Source organism: Drosophila busckii, chromosome X (genome assembly GCF_011750605.1).
Source record: "Drosophila busckii strain San Diego stock center, stock number 13000-0081.31 chromosome X, ASM1175060v1, whole genome shotgun sequence".
Classification (NCBI taxonomy): domain Eukaryota; kingdom Metazoa; phylum Arthropoda; class Insecta; order Diptera; family Drosophilidae; genus Drosophila; species Drosophila busckii.
This window is the reverse complement of record NC_046608.1, coordinates 3854048-3877282: the sequence shown is the minus strand read 5'-3', so window position 1 is coordinate 3877282 and position 23235 is coordinate 3854048. Positions and strand designations below refer to the sequence as shown.

Genomic DNA, 23235 nt, shown 5'->3' with positions numbered 1-23235 from the left:
TTGTACAACAATTCGTTCGTGTTGCTTGCCTTGTTTGTTTATTTATTTTTATTGCTACGCCGTACTGCCTTTACCTGTGACACACACACACGCGCACACACACATGTGTGTGTGAGTTGATCTCTTTGCCTTTTTTGTAATGTTCTTGAAAATGCGTTTGCAATTTACAGTTAAACTGTTAACAACAATAACAACAACAACAACAGCGCTACAGGTAGTAAACATTTGGCTATGTTATGATTTGTTTCGTTGTTGTTGCTCTGTCCCGCTCTAGCGCTGTTAAGTCGCTGCTGTTGCTTTTCAAGCCAACTGATCATCCTTGCCACGCGCTGTTTACATTTCTTTTTTTTTTTTGGCCAAGTTCTGCTCGTTGTCTCTGCTGCCATTTCGCTTGTTGACCAGCAAAGCATTAAGTGCATTTTTATGTGCGCCTCGTGTGTGCAACTGCAGTCGTTAATATTGGCCACGCCCCCTCGCTTGTGCTGCACTTTTAGTGGCGACACACATGCCGCCCCGCATTGGCAGGCAGCTCAACTTCGAGAGCTTTCAAATATTCTAAATTGATCATGACTTACAAAATGATTTGTTTGACATATTAAATGCATAAGCTATAGCAACTACTATATAAACATGTCTGTCCGTGTGTGTGTGTGTGTGTGTGCAACCTTGTGCCGTCTCGTCTAGAATTACATTTGTCAAACAGAAAAAAAAAAAAAAATTGCAAACACGCTTGACGTACAAAAAGCCAAACCGAGCGGCAAAGCGTGCAAAATGCTTTGGGCTTGTGACATGTTTAGGGCCTGACACTTGCCAAAGGGATAGCCTCAGCTACTAACTAACGTGCTTACTACCATTGGTGGCAAGTACTAGCTGCGCACAACGCTTTACAGCGTCGGCGGGTGGGTGGGGTGTGGGGTGTGGGCTGGGCTATGAAATGTTATGTTTATACTTGCGTCAGCATCACTCCCAACAGTGTTGCTTAAATTACTTCGCTTTGTGGCTGAGATCTTTACAATGTAACTTAATGCCTTTGTCAGCAAACATAACGCGGCGGCCATGCAGTCATTTGTCTAAGATCTAACGTATTTTTAGATCATAATTGACGTAAGAGTTGCAGGCTCTGACATCAAGGCAATCAATGTGAATGGTTAGCGGCGTTTATGGGGTTAATAAAATCCAAAAATGTTCAAAATATCAAGCAAATACATAAAGTTGAATATGTTGCACATTTTTAAATTTTTTTTAGAATTTTTTAAGTCGAAGCTGAGCTAAGCTGTTACTTAAATTTACAGCAATGTTAACACTGCAACAATAACACGCCTATGTTAACAGCATAACAGATTTATAGGCATTTGCTGTTATTGCTACAAGCCATGTTAACGCTCATAATGAACAAAACATAATGCAAATGTATAAAAAATAAAAGCACTTTAAAAAAATAACTAAAAATGTGCAATATTTTGAAACGTTATTGATTACAATTTGTATAAAAATATTAAAAAATATGCGCACTAAATAAAAAATAAAAACAATTAAAAATGTGCAATATTTGAAAACATAATTAATTAAACTTTGTATTAAAATTATCAAACATTATATACTTGTTTACTATTGTCAACATTTGTTTAAAGTTAAATAAATAATGTGTATAGTTTTCACTGTTTTTGAATATATATATGAGAGATGAGCTAAGCTGCAACTTAAATTTGGCTTTAACTCATTAAGAATGACGCATATTTATTTGCTTTGGCTTTAATTTGTTTAATATTGTTAGCAATAACATGTTTATGTTAACAGCTTAACAGATTTATGCCAATTGCAGGCAAATATTTATTATTTTTAATTTGTATGCTGGCTGCTTTTATTTTTGCAATTGATTTGTTATTTATTTGCATAATCTACAATAATAATAACATGCTGCTGTTAACAGCGCATGTTAAATGTTGACTGTTAAACTCAAAGACCAGCAGCACTTATTATAAATTTATTTATTTTGCAACTGCAATTCGGAGAAAAGATAACTCATGAGCATTATATTAATAGGCAATTGAACGTCATTGAAAACTGGCACAAATCATTTGTCAGGCAACAATTTATTGACAACTGTTGAGTGTAAATATAATTTATGAGCGCTGCTAAGTTAAATAGTTAATGTGCAGTTGAAAATACTGCACAAAGCGATTTATCAATATGAAAGAGGGTGGGGGGGGGTGCAAGATTCTTGGAACATTACTGTCATTTTTAATGATTATTATCAAAGGGGGAATTTACAGCAGCAGCGAGCATTGTGGCCAATAGCCAATTGCCAATAAAACGATGCAAAATGTTTGTAATAAAATACGAGAGAGTGGAAATGCTTAAGGGGAAGTCCCCAACAACAGCAGCAACAACAGCAACAGTTGCAGTTGCGTCTGCTGCTTGTCTGTCGATCTTGCTGGCTTAACAGCTTTTGATTTAAGTAATTTATTGTCTTTAAAAATAACACATATTAATTAAGTTAAGCAACACAACAACAACAATTATATTACGCACCAATTTGTTGTGCGCTTGCTGTTGAACTTTATATAAATATATAAACTTGACTGTATGTGTGTATATGTGTGTGTGTGTGTGTGTGAGACGCACGCGTTTAAGACCAGTTTTTAGCTACACACTATGTCGCTTGAAAAATCTCTCGAAAAATTTCCGAAGCGTGAAGCGACAGCAGCAACAGTCACAACAGCAACCAAAACAGCAGCAACAACAATAACAACAACAACAACAACAACTAAAAGCTAAAACAGCTGTTCCGTTTCGTTTACGAACTTGAGCGAGTTTTTGTTGTTGTTTATATTATTTTTGGTTATGTGTTGTTCTTGATCAACTCAACAGCAGCGTGTTGGCCGCTTTTTGTTGCAGCCACACACACACACACACGCACAACAAAAGTCTCTTTAGCCACTTGGCTGCCGTTTGTCAAACACAATTTTGATTTTTCGGCATCGATTTCCAATGCATTGAAATGCAAAACCGCATAAAAAATATCAAATTTGAAGAGTTGATTGAACTTTGGTGCATATTGAAGCATAAAACTAGCAAAAGGGGCGCATAGAGCATACAAAATTTGTTGCAGCTTAATAGTTTTGGCAGCTTGTGTTGTTCTGGCTTGAAAGCAAAGCTCAAATCAAACTGACGCTGGCTATGAGTCAAGGTGACGCAATACGCAACGCCTAAAGTGGCTTTTTATACGCTCCAACAGATCCAAGTATCAATTACAATCATTCAACAAAATGCCAGCGGCCCAAATGCTGCTGCTGCTGCTGCTGCTGCTACTAAAGCTACTACTATAACTACTACTACTACTACTAGTAGTAGCAGCAGCTATGTTTTCTTTTTGGCTTTTGGGTCAGGCCATTGAAGTAGAAAAGCGCTGCAAACTTGAATAATTTGATTTGATTTGTTCAACTCTGTAGCAGCAAGCAACACAAAAGCGTCTCTTAGTGCAGCAACAATTTATATTTATTTTTTATACAGCGTCTACGCACTGTCGACTGCAGCCGCTTGTTTAGCTTCACATTATAAACTCGTTCAGTGCGTTTGCCAGTTGCTAAAACTTTAAATAAACACACACAGACCAAAAACTTAAATCCAGACACACAGACAGACATTCATTTATATGTATGCGTATATTTATATATTCAGCATTGCAACTGTAAAGTTCTGCTTTGAGAGTATAAATTATAATTAGCTAAAAATAAAACACACAAATTGAACTTTTTTTTGATGAAGAACTTGTGACAAACAAGCAGAGCCAGCAACCAAAGCTATTTTATCTCTGCTTGCTTTAATGTTAATATCAGATTACCACCCAGCTAAAGAAGAAGAAGCAGCAGCAAGCAGCTGAAAAAAAAAAACAAGAAGCAGCTAAAACTTTGCTTCGCTCACACCTGTAGCATCCATTTGGCCAGCTGTCATTGATTATTTCGTGGCTTCCAGACAGTTCAGTTCAGCTCTTAACCCTAGACAGACAGCTTGGCCAAAAAGCATTCGCTAAATATTGGCATATGCCTTATGTAAATATAAACAATTGTGCATTGTTTGCTTTTCAAAGTAACATTAACAACAATAAAAGCAACAACAACAACAGCAGCAGTTTACATTTTGTTATCATCATGCGCGTATTTTAGCAATTTGTCCAACAATTGCAATTTACACCTGCGTGTTTCCTATATACATTTTTCTATATATATCATTTGATTTCTCACGCCTTGCTGCTGGATTTGTTGCTCTTAAAATACACTAACAAATTTTATTATATTTTATAATGTTTATAAAGCTTAGCAGTGCGCTATATAAAATTTAAAAATTATTATGTTTATATTTGAAAAGCTGCGAACTGCTCTAAATATTTCAAAAATTATTAGCTATGCGCTTTAAATGATTTGAAACCTTTTAAATTTGCAGCTAATAATAAATATTTAAATTTGTGCTCAGTCCTGCGCTGAAACAAAATTAATAAGTTTCGATTTTAAATTAAATATTTATACTATAATAAGCATAAACAATTATTTATTAGGCAGCTAAATAATAAACTCATTTTATTTTTTGTTTTGCATTTAAATTAAATTAAATATTTAAGCATTTTCTTAGCTTCAAAAGTTATTATTTATATAATTAAGCAGCCTAACTATGTATTGATTATTTTTTACTTTAACTTAGCAACATTTCTTTCGAATACAAATTGCTACGAAATAAATTTCAATTTAATACAAAATTAATTTATTGCTAATTAACTTAATGCAAGCGCAGCTCAGACGCTTCGAAAACAAAACCATTTGTTATTAACTAAAACCACAAATAAAATTTATGCTGAATGTTCAACCCAAACCCGTTTCAGTGTTGCACTTGCTCAGTTATTTTAATCGATTCGATTTTGAAAGTTGCGCCAAGCGCTAATTGCAGCAGCTTAAAGTTAAAGTTAGGGTATTAATTGTTTCGTTACTGCGTTAATCATTTTTTTATACTTTTTTTTGTTGCTGTTTGTTTATGCGTCTCTTTTATTGCTGTTGCCACCGCTTGTTGCTGCCTTTTGCCTATTTGCACATGGGCGCTTATTTATGTTTTAACTTTTCGACTTTGTGCCTAAAAAGTTCATGAGAAAGCAACGGCGACGACGACGTCGACCCCTTGCCGAGGTAAACAAATGCTTAAAAATGAATTTTTCAATTTTTCATTTTCAATTCAACGCAAGAACAACAAAAGCGCCCAAATAGCCTCGACAATGACAGTCGTGTTTTGACTTTTGGGGCGTCGCCGTTTGGGCTCAGGGCTCAGGTCTATGGCCAGCAAGGTCAAGGACCAATGCCCACCCCCCATCCACCCAACAAAAACAACTCGCAGGCATAAACATATTGTGATTCAATTTACGGCAAGGACTCGAGACATTAAATTTCGTAAATTTTGTTGTCCGCACGCAGCATAAAAATCAAATAATAAAATGAATTGTGCGCTCATAAAAAAACACGCGCCTTACAAATCTCAATAGAGACATGAGTTCAACTTGTGCTTAAATTCGATCGCAAGCAAAGCAAAGCATGCATATGTTGAATGATCTAGCCCCCCCCCCCCACCTCCCCCGATCGCTACCCCCTTTTGCTATTGAATCATAAGTTTATGAATGGCACAAAGCTGAGTCAGCTTAGCATAAAAAATCAACAGTTGATTCAACTTGTTGCATTAAAGTGACGAGTGCTAGAACATGCGTAATTTAATTACAGTAAACATTCGCTACAAGCAATCAACATTCGAAAGTAGCAGCCTCTATACTTTATACAGTATTTGCTTTTATATAAAAATGAGCAGCCCGAATTACAAAAGAAAATTCTAGAGCAGCAATTTTATTAAAAACTTAAAATTTAAATTAGCAGCTTCAGAGCTTCTTTTTAAATAAATATATATTAACTAATAAAACTGTTTAATTATGTTTAAATGACTCATTTTCAACTTTTTCTTAACGTTGCTTATATAGAATGCTTACTGTATTCATAATTTTGCTCGTTATACAGATTTATGTGCATTAAGTTCACAGGTTGATGCCTTAAGCGTTAAACAGAATTTTCTAATATCTATATATCACGCCTAACGGCATTTTGCACAGCTAATGGCTTTTTAACAATTTTATATAAAAATTGCTGTAATATATGAAACATATTTTTTCACTTAACGTGCAACTTTTTTAGTCCCCAGTTGAAGCAAAGACAAAAATAAATGTTCATGATAGCAGCAAACTTTTTAATATTCATACAAAAAATTAATTTGCTAGCAGAGGACTTTTTAATATAAAAAAATAGCAAAGAATTTGGCAGATTTATTGCTAACAAATTCTTTTATAGTTACAATTGAAATTTAAGTAGCAAAAGAAACTGAAACTGCAAACTATAAAGCAAATCATTTATATATTTTTTGCAAAATTAAATGTAAATCAAAGTAAATTTTTGATTATTTGCATTTATTTGTTTAATTAAAAATGCTTTTGAGTAATTAATGCAAACTGAATTAAAAGCTTATTTTAAATTTTTATTTATTGCGCATTGACTTTCTTTTGTTATGCATAATTCAATTAATTAATATTGAAGCCATTTAGTTGGAAAATCAACTGCATTGTTTTTGTTTTTTTTTTTTAAGTAGCTGCTTAAATTGCACAAAGTGCTTCAATGACAAGCAACAATGTAATTTAATTTAACTGCAGTTCGTTGTTGGTTTTAGTTGTTTGTATATTATTTTGCATTGTCTTATGATTTTGAACTTTATCTAAGGCCCTCATGGCTCAATTGGCCTTAGAGCCAGGCCAAAACCAGCTGCAAACAATGGAAATTATGTGCGGTGATTAAAGCTTAATTAAGCTATGGCTGAGACTAATATAAATGATGCTATCTCGCTTGCACATTGTGTGAGCAGCAGCTGTGCTGCTTTTCATTTTTGGACACACACACACAGCAGACACACACACTTATGTGCATATTAGTGTGACAGCTGTTAGAACAAAGAAATTTTGTTAGACTTGAGCCCACAGCTGCGCTTGCGCTTGTGGCAGCGCCTCAGTTTACGCTTAGCTTGTAAATTAATTTAAATTTAATAAGCTTTATTGTCTTATTATTGCTGCTGCTGCTGAGCTGCTGTGGCTTTGAGTGTTTGCAATGCGATAATAGAATCAGTTCAGTGGCAAAGTCGACAATGCATTGTCTACAGATTTATTTCACACACACACTCGCACACACTCGCACACACATGCAGCTATTCATTTACATAATTTGTCTGTGTGTTAGTGTGTGTGCGCTTTAGTTACATATAGAGCAAGGCATAATGTTGCTAATGCCGCATATCAAATATTAATAACAAATTTATGCATTATCATGGCAACAGCCGCAATGCAGGCCGCAAATTGCAATTCACAAGCAGCGAATGCCGCCAAATTAAATACCCTGCAAATTATGTACATATATATGCTTGAACTATATGCTGCATGCTTTGCACTTTATAGTTAGCAATATCTTTCATTTTGTATTTCCTTCACTTCAAGCCTTGACTATTTGACATTTGTCATAAGCGTTTTAAATAGCAGCTAAGCCACACTTTTGTGGTTTAACGCCCATGACAGCGCACAAATGACTGCAATGGCAATTACCGTTATTGTTATAGATACGGCTAATAATGCTCAATGCGTTCGCAACTGTTGCTAGTTCAATTTAAATATACAACAATTTTAAATGCATTACAATTAAAGCATTTAGTGTATGAATTAAAGCAACGCTTAGTCGATAACTAAATCGCTTAATATATAACTAAGCTGAAATGTTATAAATTCAAATATTCAAAGCCAATCAACATAAATTGCTAGCAGCGATAACTGTAAGCTGTATAGAGTCGAAATCAAGGCCAATCGATAAATCATGTTTTATTTATCGATAACTGTTTATATAACATATCAAAAGCAAAGCTTTTAGATTGGCTTACTCAGAAATACAAAGCCCATTGATTTATCAAACGTTGTAATCGATAACTATAAAAATATAACAAGCATTAAATTGTTATTAAATTCATTTTTTATTTTTGTTTTATACTCCAAATCAAATATTCAAAACCAAACAACATAAATTGCTAGCAGCGATAACTGTAAGCATATAAATGTTATCGCAGACTATAGAGTCGAACTCAAAGCCAATCGATATAACAATGTTTATCGACACAAATCGATAACTGTTTATATCACAGATCAAGCAAAGCTTATAGATTGAAGCAAAAGCAGAAATACAAAGCACAACGATGTTATCGATAACAATATAAATATAACTTGCGTTAAATTGTTATCAAATTCGTTTCTTAGCAGCCAAATCAAAACATTCAAAGCCTGTAGCAACATAAATTGTTATGACTATAATTTGGTTAGCATATTGATAAGTATTTTATATATAAAACGAATATATCCACAGTTATATTTAAGCTCTGCTATTGCTAACAAATAGAGCATAAAAAAGACGTCTATGGCAATTCATGCAGCTTCTGCTGCTGCTGCTGCTGGAAGTTGCAGCTGCATCATTTGAGTTAATTTCACAAGCGAGCGCACAATTTTTGGAAGCTGCAGCTTGTGTGCATTCCAATTGGCTGGCGATATTTACAGTTTGCGTTGCTGTGGCAACAACAAAATGAGTTTTGTCAAATGACATGATCCCTATAAATATTGTGCAAGCGGCATGGGCGGGCTAAGGGGGGGTGAACAGCAGCTGCAAGCTAAAAACTTCTGAGTAGGCGTCACTAGCGTAAGCGATACAAATTAATTATGGCGTAGACGCAGCGCAGACAGCAGCAGCAGCAGCAGCAACTTCAATTGACATTGGACTTGCAACAACAAACAAGCAAATGAAGCTGTTCAAGTGCTGCTCAGTAATATGAGCCGCTCTCTCACTCTCTCTCTCTCTCTGGTCAGTTGTGATCTTTAAGAGCAGCAGCAGCAGCTGCAACAGCAACATTAAATGCAGGAAGTAAACTAATTTCGCGCTCTCTCGCTCTCGCTCTCCCATTTGGTTTTTTTATGCGCGGCAACGAACAAGTTGCAATAAATAATTATGTTAATAACTGCAAGTGACGTCAGCGACAAGCCAAGCGCAACTTCAGCTGCAGCTTCAGCTTCAGCTTCAGCAGTGCTTATGACAATGCGAATGCATAAAAAGAGCGAGCGAGCGCGAGTGTGCGAGCGAGACAGCCAAGTCAGGAAGGAAGCGTTTGCTCTGCTGTGAATGCCAACGGCGCAAAAATATATTTATATATATTTTATATTGAAGGCGTTGACGTTGACACCTGCGAGACAATGCAGAGTTCAGTTTATATTTTTAACCCAAATTTTCATATCAAATATAAAGCTTTCAATTTTTACAAATTTATCCAAAACTTGCAAAGCATTTTTGAAGAAAAGTTGCATGCTCTCTCGCTCTCGCTATCACTCTCGCTCTCTGTCTGTCTCTCTCTGCTCAAGTTACATTGCCTTTTAGCGCTAAATGACATCAAGACACAAATACATTTGACAAGCGGCGACATTCAAATTTCACGCCACATAAAATTTATTATTATCTGTTCTGTTCTGTTTGTTCGTTGGTTCGTTCGCTTCTTTTTTATTTATTTCAATTGAAAATGATGTATTTGAGCGTATTCTTGGAATTTAGTGTGTTGTAGCTTGTCCATTGAACTGCAAGCGTAAGAACTTCACATATCACGCATACGCACCATGCAACAAATTGCAGTCAACACAACAAGCAACAAGCTGTTCAATTTCAATTAATTCAATTAATTAATAATACACAAATACATTTTATTTAATTACTATTTAATTACAAATAATTGCAATATAAAGCGATTTTATATATAAATATGTTAATAATTATCAAAAACTATTAGCAATTAATAATTAAAATAAACAGAAGTTTAGTTTATTAAAAATAATTGAAAATAATTGAAAAATTTTCAAATAATTTTAAATTTTATAAAATAAATTCTTCAATTAAACAATAATAATTGAGTAGTTAGTAAGCTAATATTTTGCATTATTATAATTTATTTGTAAGCGCATTGATTAGTAATTGAATTTTACAAATAATTTAAATTTTATTTAAATAAATTCTTTAAATAAATAAAAATAATTGAGTAGTTAGTTACCAATTTTTAATTGTAAACGCTTTGATTAATAATTGAATTTATTAATTATTAAAAATAATTGTAAAATAAAGCGGCTTTATACATATATAAATATGTTAATAATTGTAAATAATTATTAGCTATTAATAATTAAAATAATCAATAAACTATTGAGCTTGAGCATAATTGAAAGCTATTGAAATATTATATTTTAAAATGTTTCAAATAATTTTAAATATTATAAATTTTATTAAGCAAAAAATACTTGAGTAGTTAGTTAACTTTTAGATTGCATTATTATTAATTATTTGTAAGCGCATTGATTGATAATTGAATTTTTGCAAATAATTTTAAATTTTATTTAATATTTTAACTAAACAAAAGTAATTGAGTAGTTAATAAACTATTATTAATTATTTGCAAACGCATTGATTAATAATTGAATTTTGTAAATAATTTTAAAAAATTCTTTAATTAAACCAAAGTAATTGAGTAGTTAGTTAGCTATTAATTTGAATTACTATTAATTATTTGCAAGCGCATTGATTAGTAATTGCATCAGCTTAAAAATAAAATTAGTAATGATAACTAATCGACAAACAAATCAAACTGCAAGCAATTTATTTGAAAAGCGAACTGCGAATTCCATTCGCTTAATGGGAAACCTTGCGGAGCATAAAATTTAGCGCTAAGTGAAAGCGCAACCCATCGGCTTTAATCTACATATATATATATATATATGTATATATATGCATAAGCTGTGAGGCAAAGTGCGCGCATTTAAATGTGCATCAATGTTGCATTTACATATATATGATATATATATATATATATATATATGATGATGAGTAACCATTTGCTCTATTTTATGTTGTAAAAAATTTGTCATAAATTCTGCACATTGACTGTCATATCAATTTAGTTGCTCCCGCTCCTCCCAGTCGCTCTCTCGCTCTCTCTCTCTCTCTATCTCTTTCTAGTCTCATGTGGCATTTGCATTGCGTGTTGCAAAGCGGAAGCAGCGCTGCTGCTATTAATCTGCAGCTAAGCTCGCTTATTACGCTGATTATGTCTTCCTCACACACACACATACACACACACACATTGATATATAAAATAATGTTTATGTTTAATAACAATTTAATGTTTGTTTTTCTTTTTGTTTTGCAGCAATGCAGCGTTGGCAATGAGGCAGGCGGCTGTTAATATGCTGTGCCACTTGTTGCATGCAACGTTCCGGCAGCAGCAGCAGCAGCAACGAACTCGCATCAAATGCTTACAGCTGTATTTAATGCACATTACTCATACGCCATGTGTGGCCCATATGCAATTGCAGCTTGCCACAGCAACGGCAACGGCAACAGCTGCCAACGCTTGCGGCCAAACTTTGACGTCTAACTAACTAATTCAACTCGAACAACAACAACAACAACAGCAGCAGCAGCAACAAGCAACTCACAGCTCAATTCAAAGTAAAGTTGTGCACAACCAAAACACACAAACAAACAAACAAACAAAAATGTCTGAGGTATGTTGTTGGCACTCACTTTTGTCTCTCTCTGTCTCTCTCTCTCTCTCTTTTGTTTAATGCTGTTGACTTAATTAGCCGAGCTGAGCACATAAATAAAAGTTAAGCAGCTCTTGGGTTATTTATGAGCAACAAGATAAAACACTGCAAAACCTTTTCATCAACGCTTATTTATTTATTTTTATTTTTAATTCAAGAGCTCTCAACTCTCTGCGCTCTTGTGTGAAATTTATGACTTTTCATTAAGCATTAATGGCAGTTATTATTCAACAGTTGGGCAGCAATTTTAGGGCTGAGCTGCTTCTCAATTGAAATTGTGTTGAATATTATTTCAAAAATATTAATTGCATTTTAAATAATTGTAGCAAAATTATAGAGCAAATGGAAATAAGTGTAGGCAATTTTTTTGTAATTTTAATTTAATATTTTATGCAAGTTGTAATTTTTGATAGGCAAATTTTTTTATTGCTCAAGCTAAAATGCATTACAAAATTCAACAACTTCAAATCAAAGTGCACAGACATTTAAAGCAGTTCACTGCTTGCTCAAAAATAATTTATTGAATTTAATTTAATCGTCGTGTAAGGGCGGCCAAAAAAATGTGCAAAATAATTACAAATATTTCAAATTGAAAACTTAATATAATAAATGTCAATACAAAGCAGTTAAACTGCTTGCCCAAGAATAATTTATTTAATTTAATTCTACTATGAGCGGTCTAAAAAATGCGCAAAATAATTACAATTAATCAATTTGTATACTTATAATAATAATAAATTTCAATACAAACTGCATTAGCATGTAAAGCAGTTAACTGCTTGTACAGGAATAATTTATTTAATTTAATTTAATTAAAAAAATATTTTGCATATAATCACAAATTCTTCAAATTGAATACTTAATATAATGAATTTCAATAAAAACTGCATAGCATATAAAGCAGTTAACTGCTTGTTGAACTGCTTGCTTAACGAAATAGAAAAGAAATAAATTGAAAGCATTACTTAGAGCCTAAAACGACTCTAGGCAGTCGCTAAAATAAAAATGTTGCAATATTTAAAATGCATTAAATTATTTTTATTAAATTTTGCAAGCTTAGCGCACATATGCACATATATTTGTTACTAATTTAGCTAAATTAAATAAAACATGCCAATGCTTGTTGCTTGGATAAAGTAATTTAAATTTTTGGCGCATGTCCCGCAGAGATATTTGAATATTGGGTTACCCATAGTTGCGTTGCCATGTCTTGTTGCTTGTTAATGCGACACACACACACACGCACACGCACATGTGTGTGTGTGTGTGTGTGTGGCAGCAACAGGCTTTGAGTCTAGGTTTGAGCAAACAGCTGTCAACATTCGCGATACAAATATTGACCCAATTTGCAGCTGTTTACAAATTCATTTGAAAGGCACACACACAACAGCAAGAGAGGCAAGCAACATGGTGTGGCAGCAACTTTGCGTTTTTGCTGCATGATTTATGCAATGCGAATGTGTAATGGGGGGCAGCATATTTAAGTGGGTCAAACGTGTCCAGCGGACTGAGCTTGCTCCAGTTGCAGCTTGTCCACTTAACCTGCGGCTATCCACAGCGAGTAAGCGCGCATGTGTGTGTGTGTGTGTGGCACCAAATGTACATTTACATTAAGTTTACTTTAAAGTTGCAACTCGCAAGTTTGCAACAATAGTGAGCAGCTGGGATGGGCTAAGCTGATTGGCTGGCCAATTGGCTGCCACGCTGGCAAAGTTAACAGATTTTTCAATGCCAAAACATTGATTCCGCTTGATTGATGCGTTTTTAATGTTGCCCAGTGCCAGTGCCAGTGCCAGAGCATTTGTATCATTAGCGTACACACCTTTCAGTCTGTCTGGCTGTCTGTCTGTCTGTTCGTCTCGCTTGTTGTAGTTGCAAACAAATTGTCAACTCAATGCCATAAACTAGATTAAAAATAAATACTCAACGCTAAATGATTGAGTTGGGCCTGCCTGCCTTTGCCTTTTTTCTTTTTTCTTTTCCCTTTGCTATTGCCTTTCATTCATTTTGCTTTTCGTTAGAAGTGCGCACTCTAGAGCAAAGTAAAGTAAAGTTATACTAAGTACACGAGCAAACAGACAAATGACAAAAGCAACAGCAACAGCAACCAAAGCGCCTTTTGCCCATATGACCAATGGACTATAGTGGGTTGGAATGTCTCTCTTGCTCTGTGTGTGTGTGCGTCTGTGTGTGTTGCTTGTTTATGCCACGCCTGCAAGTATGCTATGAAAAATACGAGTTTTGTTAGCATAAACTATGCCACACACACACACACACACACACACACACATTTATAACAAAGCACACACTTGGGTATATTTCGTGTCTTTGCTTGAAACACTTTAAGCATCGCTTGGGCTTTGTTTGGTTTTTTTTTTTTTTTGGTCAAACCTGCGTAAATGAAGTTTTTACACAAAAAAAAATTCCAGCATGCCACAAGTATTTCCATAAAAAAAAAAACTCAAATAGCTGCGTTAAACGCTTTTGTTTCGAAACTCGTTAACTGCCATTGATAGCTGCAACTTTAAATTTTAGCAACTTAGTCAAACTATAAACAAAGTTTGCTTTTCTAATTTTTAATTTCTTTGGGGAATAGTTTTTAGTTAGTAAATAAATAGTTTGCTATAAAAATTTGATTATTTTTACTTGCCCTTTTTTTCTTTGAATTTTTTGTATTTATAATCAAAATAATTATTTTGACACGTTTGTGCTATTTTTATATTTTGTATAATAAATATGCATATTTTTTTATATTTAGCAAACATGTGATTAACATAATAAACCAAGTTTATAGCTAATTAGGCCAACTACACTTTTATTTTTAGCAAAAACATTAAAAGAAACATACATTTTTTTATAAATGTGCCAATATTTAATAATTAATCGCTCTATTGTCATCTTTCATTCTTTGCTGCTCTCACAGGCTAATCAAAAGGTAGGCAATAATTATAAAAATATAAAATTAAAATTGCATGAAATTTGTTTAAACTTTAATTTTAAGTCTTTGAATTTTAAAATATTTTTAAGTCTTGCATAATTATTTGTTACGCTCTCGCACTTAGCGTGTGCTTACTGTACTTGTTGGTTTTCTATCATCTGCCAAGTGCTGTCCAAGTTGCAGTCAATGGCAATCAAGTCAAGTTTGGCTTTGTCATTGTCTGCTGCTTGTTGCATTCGCTGCATTAAGAATTCATGACTTTGACTTTGACTCTCGCTCTCGCTCTCACTCTCACTCGCTCTGCTGCTGTCTCGCTCTCACTCTTTGTTGAGTGTGTGCAGAGTTATCTGCAATGGCAACTTGTGTGGCATAGGCAGCTGCCATTAGCTGCGAAGCAGCAGCAGCAGCAGAAGCAGAGCTTCTAGCATCTTGCCAGGGCTTTTAAGATGCACACACATAGAGACACACACACACACACATGCACAGTTGCACTTAAAAGTCATTGTTACAAAGTGTTAGACATTTTCTCAGCTTTTGTCTTGTTTGTTTTTTCCAGGCTGTTAAACATTTACACAAATTGTTAGATTCTTACAAGATTATGTTATTGTTGTTCCTTTTAGGTAAGTTATTAATTTATGCAAGGCACACACACACACACACAGACAGCAAAGCTTATTGAACGTGTCTAGTGTGCGCAATTCAAAGTTTGCTAGCAACAACTAAAGAATATTAGCAACTTGCTCAAAACTGCAGCAATGACAAAATTTGTTTTAATTATTTTTGAGCTAAGAATTTATGGATAATAAACTATATAAATTAATGTTTTAATGTAATTTAAAATTAAGTTTGCTTTTGCTAAACTGAATTAAATGAATTTTAGATTGAGAAGTTTGTTTGCTGCACTAAACTAATTAAAACATTTTAGACAATAATTGTTTTAATAAATTTTACACACAGCTAAAGTTTATAAGCTATTTTTGTTTGACTAAAAGAATTAAAATCTGTAAAAAGTAATTTTTTTCTTTCTTTTTATAAAACAAATTATAAAATTCCAATTTATTCATGTGTGTATTTTGCTGTTAAATTAGTTTGCTATTACCTAATTATAATTTAATCAATTAAACCAAACTATACTATTATATTTTATAATAAAATAATACTATAATAAATAGGATGTGACAATAACTAGGTTATAAACCTAGCTGACAAGTCTTGGGGGTGTTGCCTCTTAAGTCTTAATACATTTTTAAAAAATAAATGCAGCTTTAAGTAAAAGCAAAATTTTGTTTTGAAAATTTATAAGCAGCAGATGCTAAATGTTTTGCATTGAAACAGCAAAAATACTTTTAAATAAAATATTTATTTAATGTCAACTATGGACAGTCGACGATAAAAGATTTAGTTTAAATTAATTTAAAAATTATTTAAAATGATGTTTTTGTTTTTAGATTTGATAAACTTATAGATTGGGATTGTTCAACAGACCCAACATGCAACTCTTAAAGCTTTATCAATTAAACAAACTGCAGCTAAAGAGCATTAAACACGTCGTTGTGATGCTTAGCGTTGAATAAAAGGCAACACTTGAGCAGAATTTCGCTTGCTTGAGTTGTCAAATTAACATAAAGCATTTATGGCAAATGCCTAAGCTGAAGTTTTGCATATGTATGAACATGCCTGCGCTTGTGTGTGTGTGTGTGCGTCTGTGCGTGTGTGTGTGTAGTTGCATTTATTTACATACAATTTGCATATGTTTCGTGTGGAGGAGCGCGCGATGTCAAGTGCTCGACGCGATTATCAGTGCGTATGCAAAAAGTTTTCCAATTAAAAGTTATGTTACGTTGCCTGCCAATGTCGTTCAACTGCCAGACAGACAAACTGAGTGAGGGGATGCGGGTGTGGGGGTGGGGGTTAACACTTGTATCCTACACAATTATGCGGCATAATGAGCTCACTAAGCGTTGGGCGCCGCCGTCTTAGCGGCGTGACCTGCGCCTGCCCAGGCAACAAGCAATTTATATAAAGTATACGCAGCGTTGTGCGCTCGCTTTGATTGTTTAATGTGGCGTAACAGCAAAGGCGTGGCCCACAAACAATCGGCATAATCGTTGGCCTGACAACTTCTTTGCGCTTTCGCTTTTCGCTTTGTCGCTTTGTCGCTTTTCTATTTTTTTTTTTTTTGACAGATTGCTATTGTGTCTGAGTGTGCGTGTGTGCCTGTGTGTGTGTGAATTGAACGTTTGGCATTTTGACAGCGCCTGACAGCAGCCAAAACGAGCGCGCACTTTATAATCAGCAATGTCATACAAAATATTCGCTGTACACAGGTAAAAATATGAAATAACAAAGTCGAGTGCTCTCTATCGAGAGTGGGCGAGCCACACAACCACCCACATTGCAATGTGCCGCGTAAGCAGCTGAGTCGCCACTGGGCTTTGGCTTTATTATTTAAAGACGTCAGCGCAATGTTTAAATCAAACTCAAACTTTCAATTGCAAGCAAATTTAAATAATAATGCAAATTCATTGCATACCTTTGGGCGCAGGCAGCAGCTTGAGCCGCTTAAGCTGCTGCTGCTGCTGCTGCTGCTGGCCCAAAAGCTGTTGCCAAAAATAGCAGCACATATGGTCAGCAAGCATAAAATACGTCATTGATGTGCTGTGCTCTGCTAAACATAAATATTGCGCATACGCAGCATTGAACCAAAAGCAAACAAACAAACTAATTTTTTATGCTGCACACAAAAAAGAGCAAAAAAAACGGCGCATAAAAAGTTATTGGGCAACACACACACACACACATATGTGTAGCTAAAGCCAAATTGAAAATAATATTAGTGGGCTGTGTAACAGTAGCAACAATTTAGTCAGTTCTCTGGCTCTGGCTCTGGCTCTTGCCAGTTTCGGATATCACAGGCACTTGTGTCTGTTTGCTAATTTAATTGGATTTATTTTGCTATGTGACCACAATTTCTATGCGTAAGACTTCTCCCTCTGTCCGCTGTCAGCAACTTGACATGGACTTTATCAAATGCCTATTTATAGTTACACAGACAAAATGCAACTAAAATTCAATTAAGCCTTGCCGCATGCACGACTCAAATGCAAAGTCGATAGCAGTTGAGCCAAAGTGGCTGTCAAATGAAATTGAATTTAGTTATGCGTTGGCATTTTAACTGAAATGGATTCAATTTCGAATAGAACTACATTAAAAAGCGCATAAAGGTTTTTGGGGTTAAAGCTGCTGCCAATTGTTGATTTCATTGGTGAACTCAACACGCAATTCAACAATTTTAAAGCTTAAGACATGCGCTTAGTTATTGTTTAAGCTTAGGCAACTGAAGCAGACGCTTGTTGTTGTAAATTGCTTACACCAATATTTGGTATCTAAAGCTTTAGTACAAGCTGCTAGCAATTGTTGATTTCGTTGGTGAACTCAAAGGCAATTCAACAATTTTAAAGCTTAAGACATGTGCTTAGAGTTTTAGTTTTTATTAAGCTACTAAAGCATTTATTAATTTGTTGGTGAAATCGAAAGCTGCTAGCAATTGTTGATTTCGTTGGTGAAATCAACAAGCAATTCAACAACGCTTAGGCAATTAAATTTAAAGCTTAAGAAATGCAAAGTTTTTATTGTTTAAGCTTAAGCTACTAAAGCAAACGCTTGTTGTTGTAAATTGCTTACACCAATATTAATTCAACAATGTGCAGTAAGCTTAAATTTATTGTTGCTAATTAATGAAAAATGTATTTCGTTTTACAGCGAATTTTAATGCTGGCATATTTTTCCATAGAATTTTGTAGCTGATTTGGAAGCCACAAATCCGCTTATGAAGGCAACAGCTGCAGGTGAAGTTCCGCGTATTGAATTTTAGACAGAAATTAACTTAAAATAGTCATACAAATTAGCTTCAAAATGTTGGCATATTCATTGGTTACAAATGCAGCTGCAATTTGCTTAGCAAATATATAATTTAAAAATTGAATTTCAAAGCTGTTCAATAAACTTTTAAGTCAACAAGTTCTAATTAGTGAACAATCGCAATAAGTAAACTTTGAAATTGAGAACTGTTCGTATTTAAGTTTGGGCGCTCGCTCTCGCTCTCTCTCTCTCTCTCTAGAATTACTTGGCAAATGTTTTGCTTTAGTGTGTGTGTGTGTGTGCACTTTGTTTGCTTATTTAAGCAGCGCGTGGCAACTGCGCTAGCGACTGCGACTGCGACGTCTGCGTTTGAGGAGTTGAGTTCCTTTTTTGGTCGCTTGCAGTATCCGGTTGGCCTGGCGGGTAATCAATTAGATGTGCGGCACGCAATTTCCTCAGTGTTGATGCCAGCGTCAACTCGGGGCGGCTGCCTCATTAGAAGCGAATGGGCGGGGGGGGGAGGCTGAGAGGGTCTCTGCTCTAGATATGGGCCCAACACGTAGCAGCAACGTGACAAACTTTGCTACAGCAACAACAAGTTAAAGCATTTTTGTTGCTCGCTAACAATTTAATAGAATTTAAGCAGCTTTTAAGCCAAACAGACAATGCACAGGGCGTGGGCGTGGGGGCGTGGACCATAAATCTGCCAAGCAGCGAGCGAGCTTTGCTCATAAAATATCAACAGCAACAGTTCAGGTAAATGTTGCAGCGATAAAAAACAATTTCAACAACAACAACAAGAACAACAATAATAACAATAATAATAATGAGCGTAAGTAAAGCCAAACAGCGCTGCGATAAAGTCATTCAAACTGTTTTATATATTTAACGTTAGAGCACAAAGTTGTCAACAAGTCGAGCAATCAACACGAATTTAACACGAATTTTCCACGAATTTTCATTTTAATTTTGTATTTCGGCCACAGTGCCCAATAACTGTCCATTGAAGCGCATAATTGACTTGCAACAATATTTACGCATTTATTTGGCCTTGCAACTGCAAATTGTCAACAATTGTCAGTTGCTTGATTGTTTGTGGCCATAATAAGCCTGGCTGGCTCATAATGAATGTAATTTTGAAAAAACAACTCTTACAACAATAATTGCCAATCATAAAAATAATCACAAGTGACAAGTTTCCAATTTGCCGGCAGTGTTAAATCCCAAATTGGCAAAAAAAATAAATTAAATAAACGCACTCTCATATATATGCTAATAATGCATATTGTGTTCGGAATAATAACGAATTGCATTAGGGGCAGGCACTAGGCGTGCAACTGCAGCAATAAATTCAAGTTCAAGCAACCATTGATTGCAAATTTTGATGCAGTCACAATAAAAGAAATAAATAAAATTATCAACAAATTCTGATTACGAGAAGTTTTTGCTACGTTTTTGCATTAAAGCATTTCAAATTCAGTTTCGAATAGGCAGCTAAATCAGAAGTCATCGAAGTCTGCTGCGATAATCCGCAATTTATCGAAGCTATGCTAGACAGAGTTTAAGCAAATTCATAAATTCCTAAATAGTTTAGGCCAGCAACTGCTTCAAATCAATGCTGAGAGCCTCAATTTGAAAAGCTTTCCAACTACACCTCAGTTAACTGAGCTTACATAATTAATTTCAAATATATTTATATTATATTAAAGCCTTAAATTTATTTTTATAACTCACTCTGTGTCTTTAGCGCAGATCCATAAATTTGTATTTTTATTCCATGTTGTTGTCAAACTGTAAAAAAGAAAAGTGTTAAGCTGTTAAATTTATTTAATTGCAATAAGCGTCTTGTATTATTTGTTTTAATATATTTTGTATCAAAACAGTTTTTAAGCATAAGTTTTATTATTACTTAGTTGCTATATTTGCTAGAATAAACTATTATATTTATAGAATTGATTACAACAAATATTTAAAATTAAATAAAAGTATTTAAAAATTAAGTTTTTCTTTCTTAAATTTGTTAAGCTTATAGCTTGGGAGTATTATTATTATTTGTTATACAAATTTTATAATATAGTTAACTTTTAAATAAGCCCGACTACCCCTATGACTTGCAGCTAAAACTGTAAGCCAGCTAATTTGATTTGCAGCTAACAAAAAACTTGCATTAACATAATCGAATTAAAATTAATCATGGTCAGAGCCTTTAAACTGACAACTGAGGCAGCTTTAAGTGCTGTTCAGCTCGTGTCATTGCAGCATAAGCTACAACACTTATCTTTAATGTTTATATATATAGAAAGCGAGCTATGTGTGTGTGTGTGTGTGTGTGTGTGTGTCTGTGGGTTGGCAGCAGTTTTTGACAGTGCCAACAAATTGCCGCAATACACAAACGACAAATATTTAGCAAAGTAAAAGATGCAATTTCATTATATGTTCACACACACACACACACACACACACACATATGTTTGTTTGTTTGCTTAAGTGCCTCACACTCGCGTCAGTCACAGCAGCCAACGAACGACGACGGCCAACGGCGTTGATCTTATCGCATATCTTTAAGCAGTCAACAAAACGCGCTGCGTCCATCAAGTGTCAACAGTTATTGTTATTGTTATTGTTGTTGTTGTTGTTATTGCAGCTCGTTGTTGTTGTTGTTATGTGCGTTGATAAGGTCGCAAAGCGTCAGCGCCTCATTGTCACACGCGAAACGAAGTCACGGCAGCTGTGGCGTATACTTAATACAAGCTGCTTCTGCTGCCAGCAAGAAAACAAAACAAGTTTGTTGTACTGCAATAAGGCAGGCATGACAGGCAGCGTTGAGGCACCGGAGCAGCAGCAGCAGCACCTGCAACGTGTCCTTGTGCCTCGTTTGCCTGTCAGACTGTCAAATCTAAGTGCAGTTCCAAATACTCACACAGCTACAGCTACAAATACAGACACATCATATAGCATATAGCACATGCCATTAGCTGTTTGGCTGGCTGGCAGTCGTTTTGAATAACTGTCAAGGGTTAACACAGCAGCAGAGCTGAGCGCAGCGCAGAGACTTTGAGCCAGGCCATCAAAACCATTTGGCATTCAATTCATGCACAGCCTGCACACAACAAATACAAAATACATACAACAAATGCAAATTCGACGCTTCGATGCTGCCGACGCCGCTGCCGACGCCGACGCCGCTCTGTGCGTTAATTGAAAGCAACGTTTGACTCGCAAAACCTTTTCAAACTCAAAACAAAAACTATAAATTGCATACACAAAAATAAGCAACAACACACACAAATTAACAAGCAACGCTGCTAAGTAGCGCAACAATAAACTCAAATTGACACACACACACACACACACACACAAAAGGGCTGCATATATACTATATAGACTATACTATACGCTCGCTTTATTTTTTGGCACCCAAACTATGCAAAGCCGAATAGTTTCAAATTGCCAGCAATGTAAAAAATGCAATCATTAAAGCGCTTGGCATAGTTCAAAAACAAACAAAAAATGCAGTCTTGTCTATAGCTTTTCTTTATAGTAAAGCGAGCGCCTTTAAGCTACAGTGTTGATTGCAAATTAACGCACGCAGTACTAGCAAAGAAATTTAGCAAGCGCAATGTTAATTCAATTTTTAAGTTAGTCTGCAATTAAAAGATTTGGCAACAGTTGAGCGCAGCCAACATTACCAGAAACGTAAACAAGTTAACATAAATAATAATAAATCAACGCTACTGTGAATCAAACTTTAACCACTGAGCTGCAAATTTCATATTGACTGTCAACTTTAAGTTATTTTATTTAATTTTATAACTTTAAGCAATTAAATTAAATAAAATATGACTAACGCAGTAATTGCTGCTACTTTAGTTAATAGTAAACTTTAATGTTGAAACAGCAAATTGGCAACTTGAGCAATTATTTATTATTTATTAACAATTATTACTTATTTTGCAGTAACCGCTATTTAAAAGATATTGCTAGCTTTATAGCTTATAATGCAATCGTTTAAAAATTAATAAATTGAAATAATACACATAGCTTCAAAGCTATGCCTGTTTTAACTGCAATGCTTGCATATATTAAAATTCTAAAACAAACTGCATATACTACGTTTATAAACGATCGTGTGTAGCAAATTTGGTAGCTCTAGCTCTGCTAGTTGCTAAAATCTAAGCGCTCATACAGTCAGACAGACATAGTTTTATAGACTCAGCTTGTAGTAAGCCTGATCAAGCATATATAATATATATATATAACATTTGACTACACTAGAAGACCTCTGTACACTTTAATATACAGAGTCTAAAAGCAAGCTTTATTTTTGATGTAAATTATTCAATTTTAATGTAAACATTAATACATTAAGCTTAAATTATAGCTCCTATATATATTTCTTTACGTATTTGTCAACATTTGCAGCATTTTTTAAATGCAGTCGGTGATATTTTGTCTCTTAACTAGACTTGCAAGCCAGCAAAACGTAATAAACGCATTTCGCATGCCACGCATGTGTGTGTGTGTGTGTGTGTGTGTGTTAACTGTTGCTTGGGCTCTGTGCGCTTGAAGCGCTCAATGCAGTGAAGCATAAGTGTGCGGATGTGCGCTTGACGTGAGCGGAAATGCCGTTACCTGCGCATGGTTCGTTGGCCCGCTCATCCGTCATAGAGGGCGCAACGCGTCGCTTGCTTCGTTAGTGGCGCCA

At 34.8% G+C, this 23235-nt stretch overlaps 1 protein-coding gene across 1 annotated transcript in view; it reads left to right on the top strand.

Annotated features, from left to right (window-relative positions):
* The window catches only part of LOC108606599 (adenylate cyclase type 9), a 39518-nt gene that overhangs the window by 450 nt on the left and 15833 nt on the right, over positions 1–23235 (top strand). Inside the window, exon 2 of the mRNA XM_017996855.2 lies at positions 11335–11692. Within this exon, the coding sequence (XP_017852344.1) occupies positions 11684–11692 (9 nt within the window). The 5' untranslated portion in view covers positions 11335–11683. The remainder of the gene's footprint in view (positions 1–11334; positions 11693–23235) is intronic.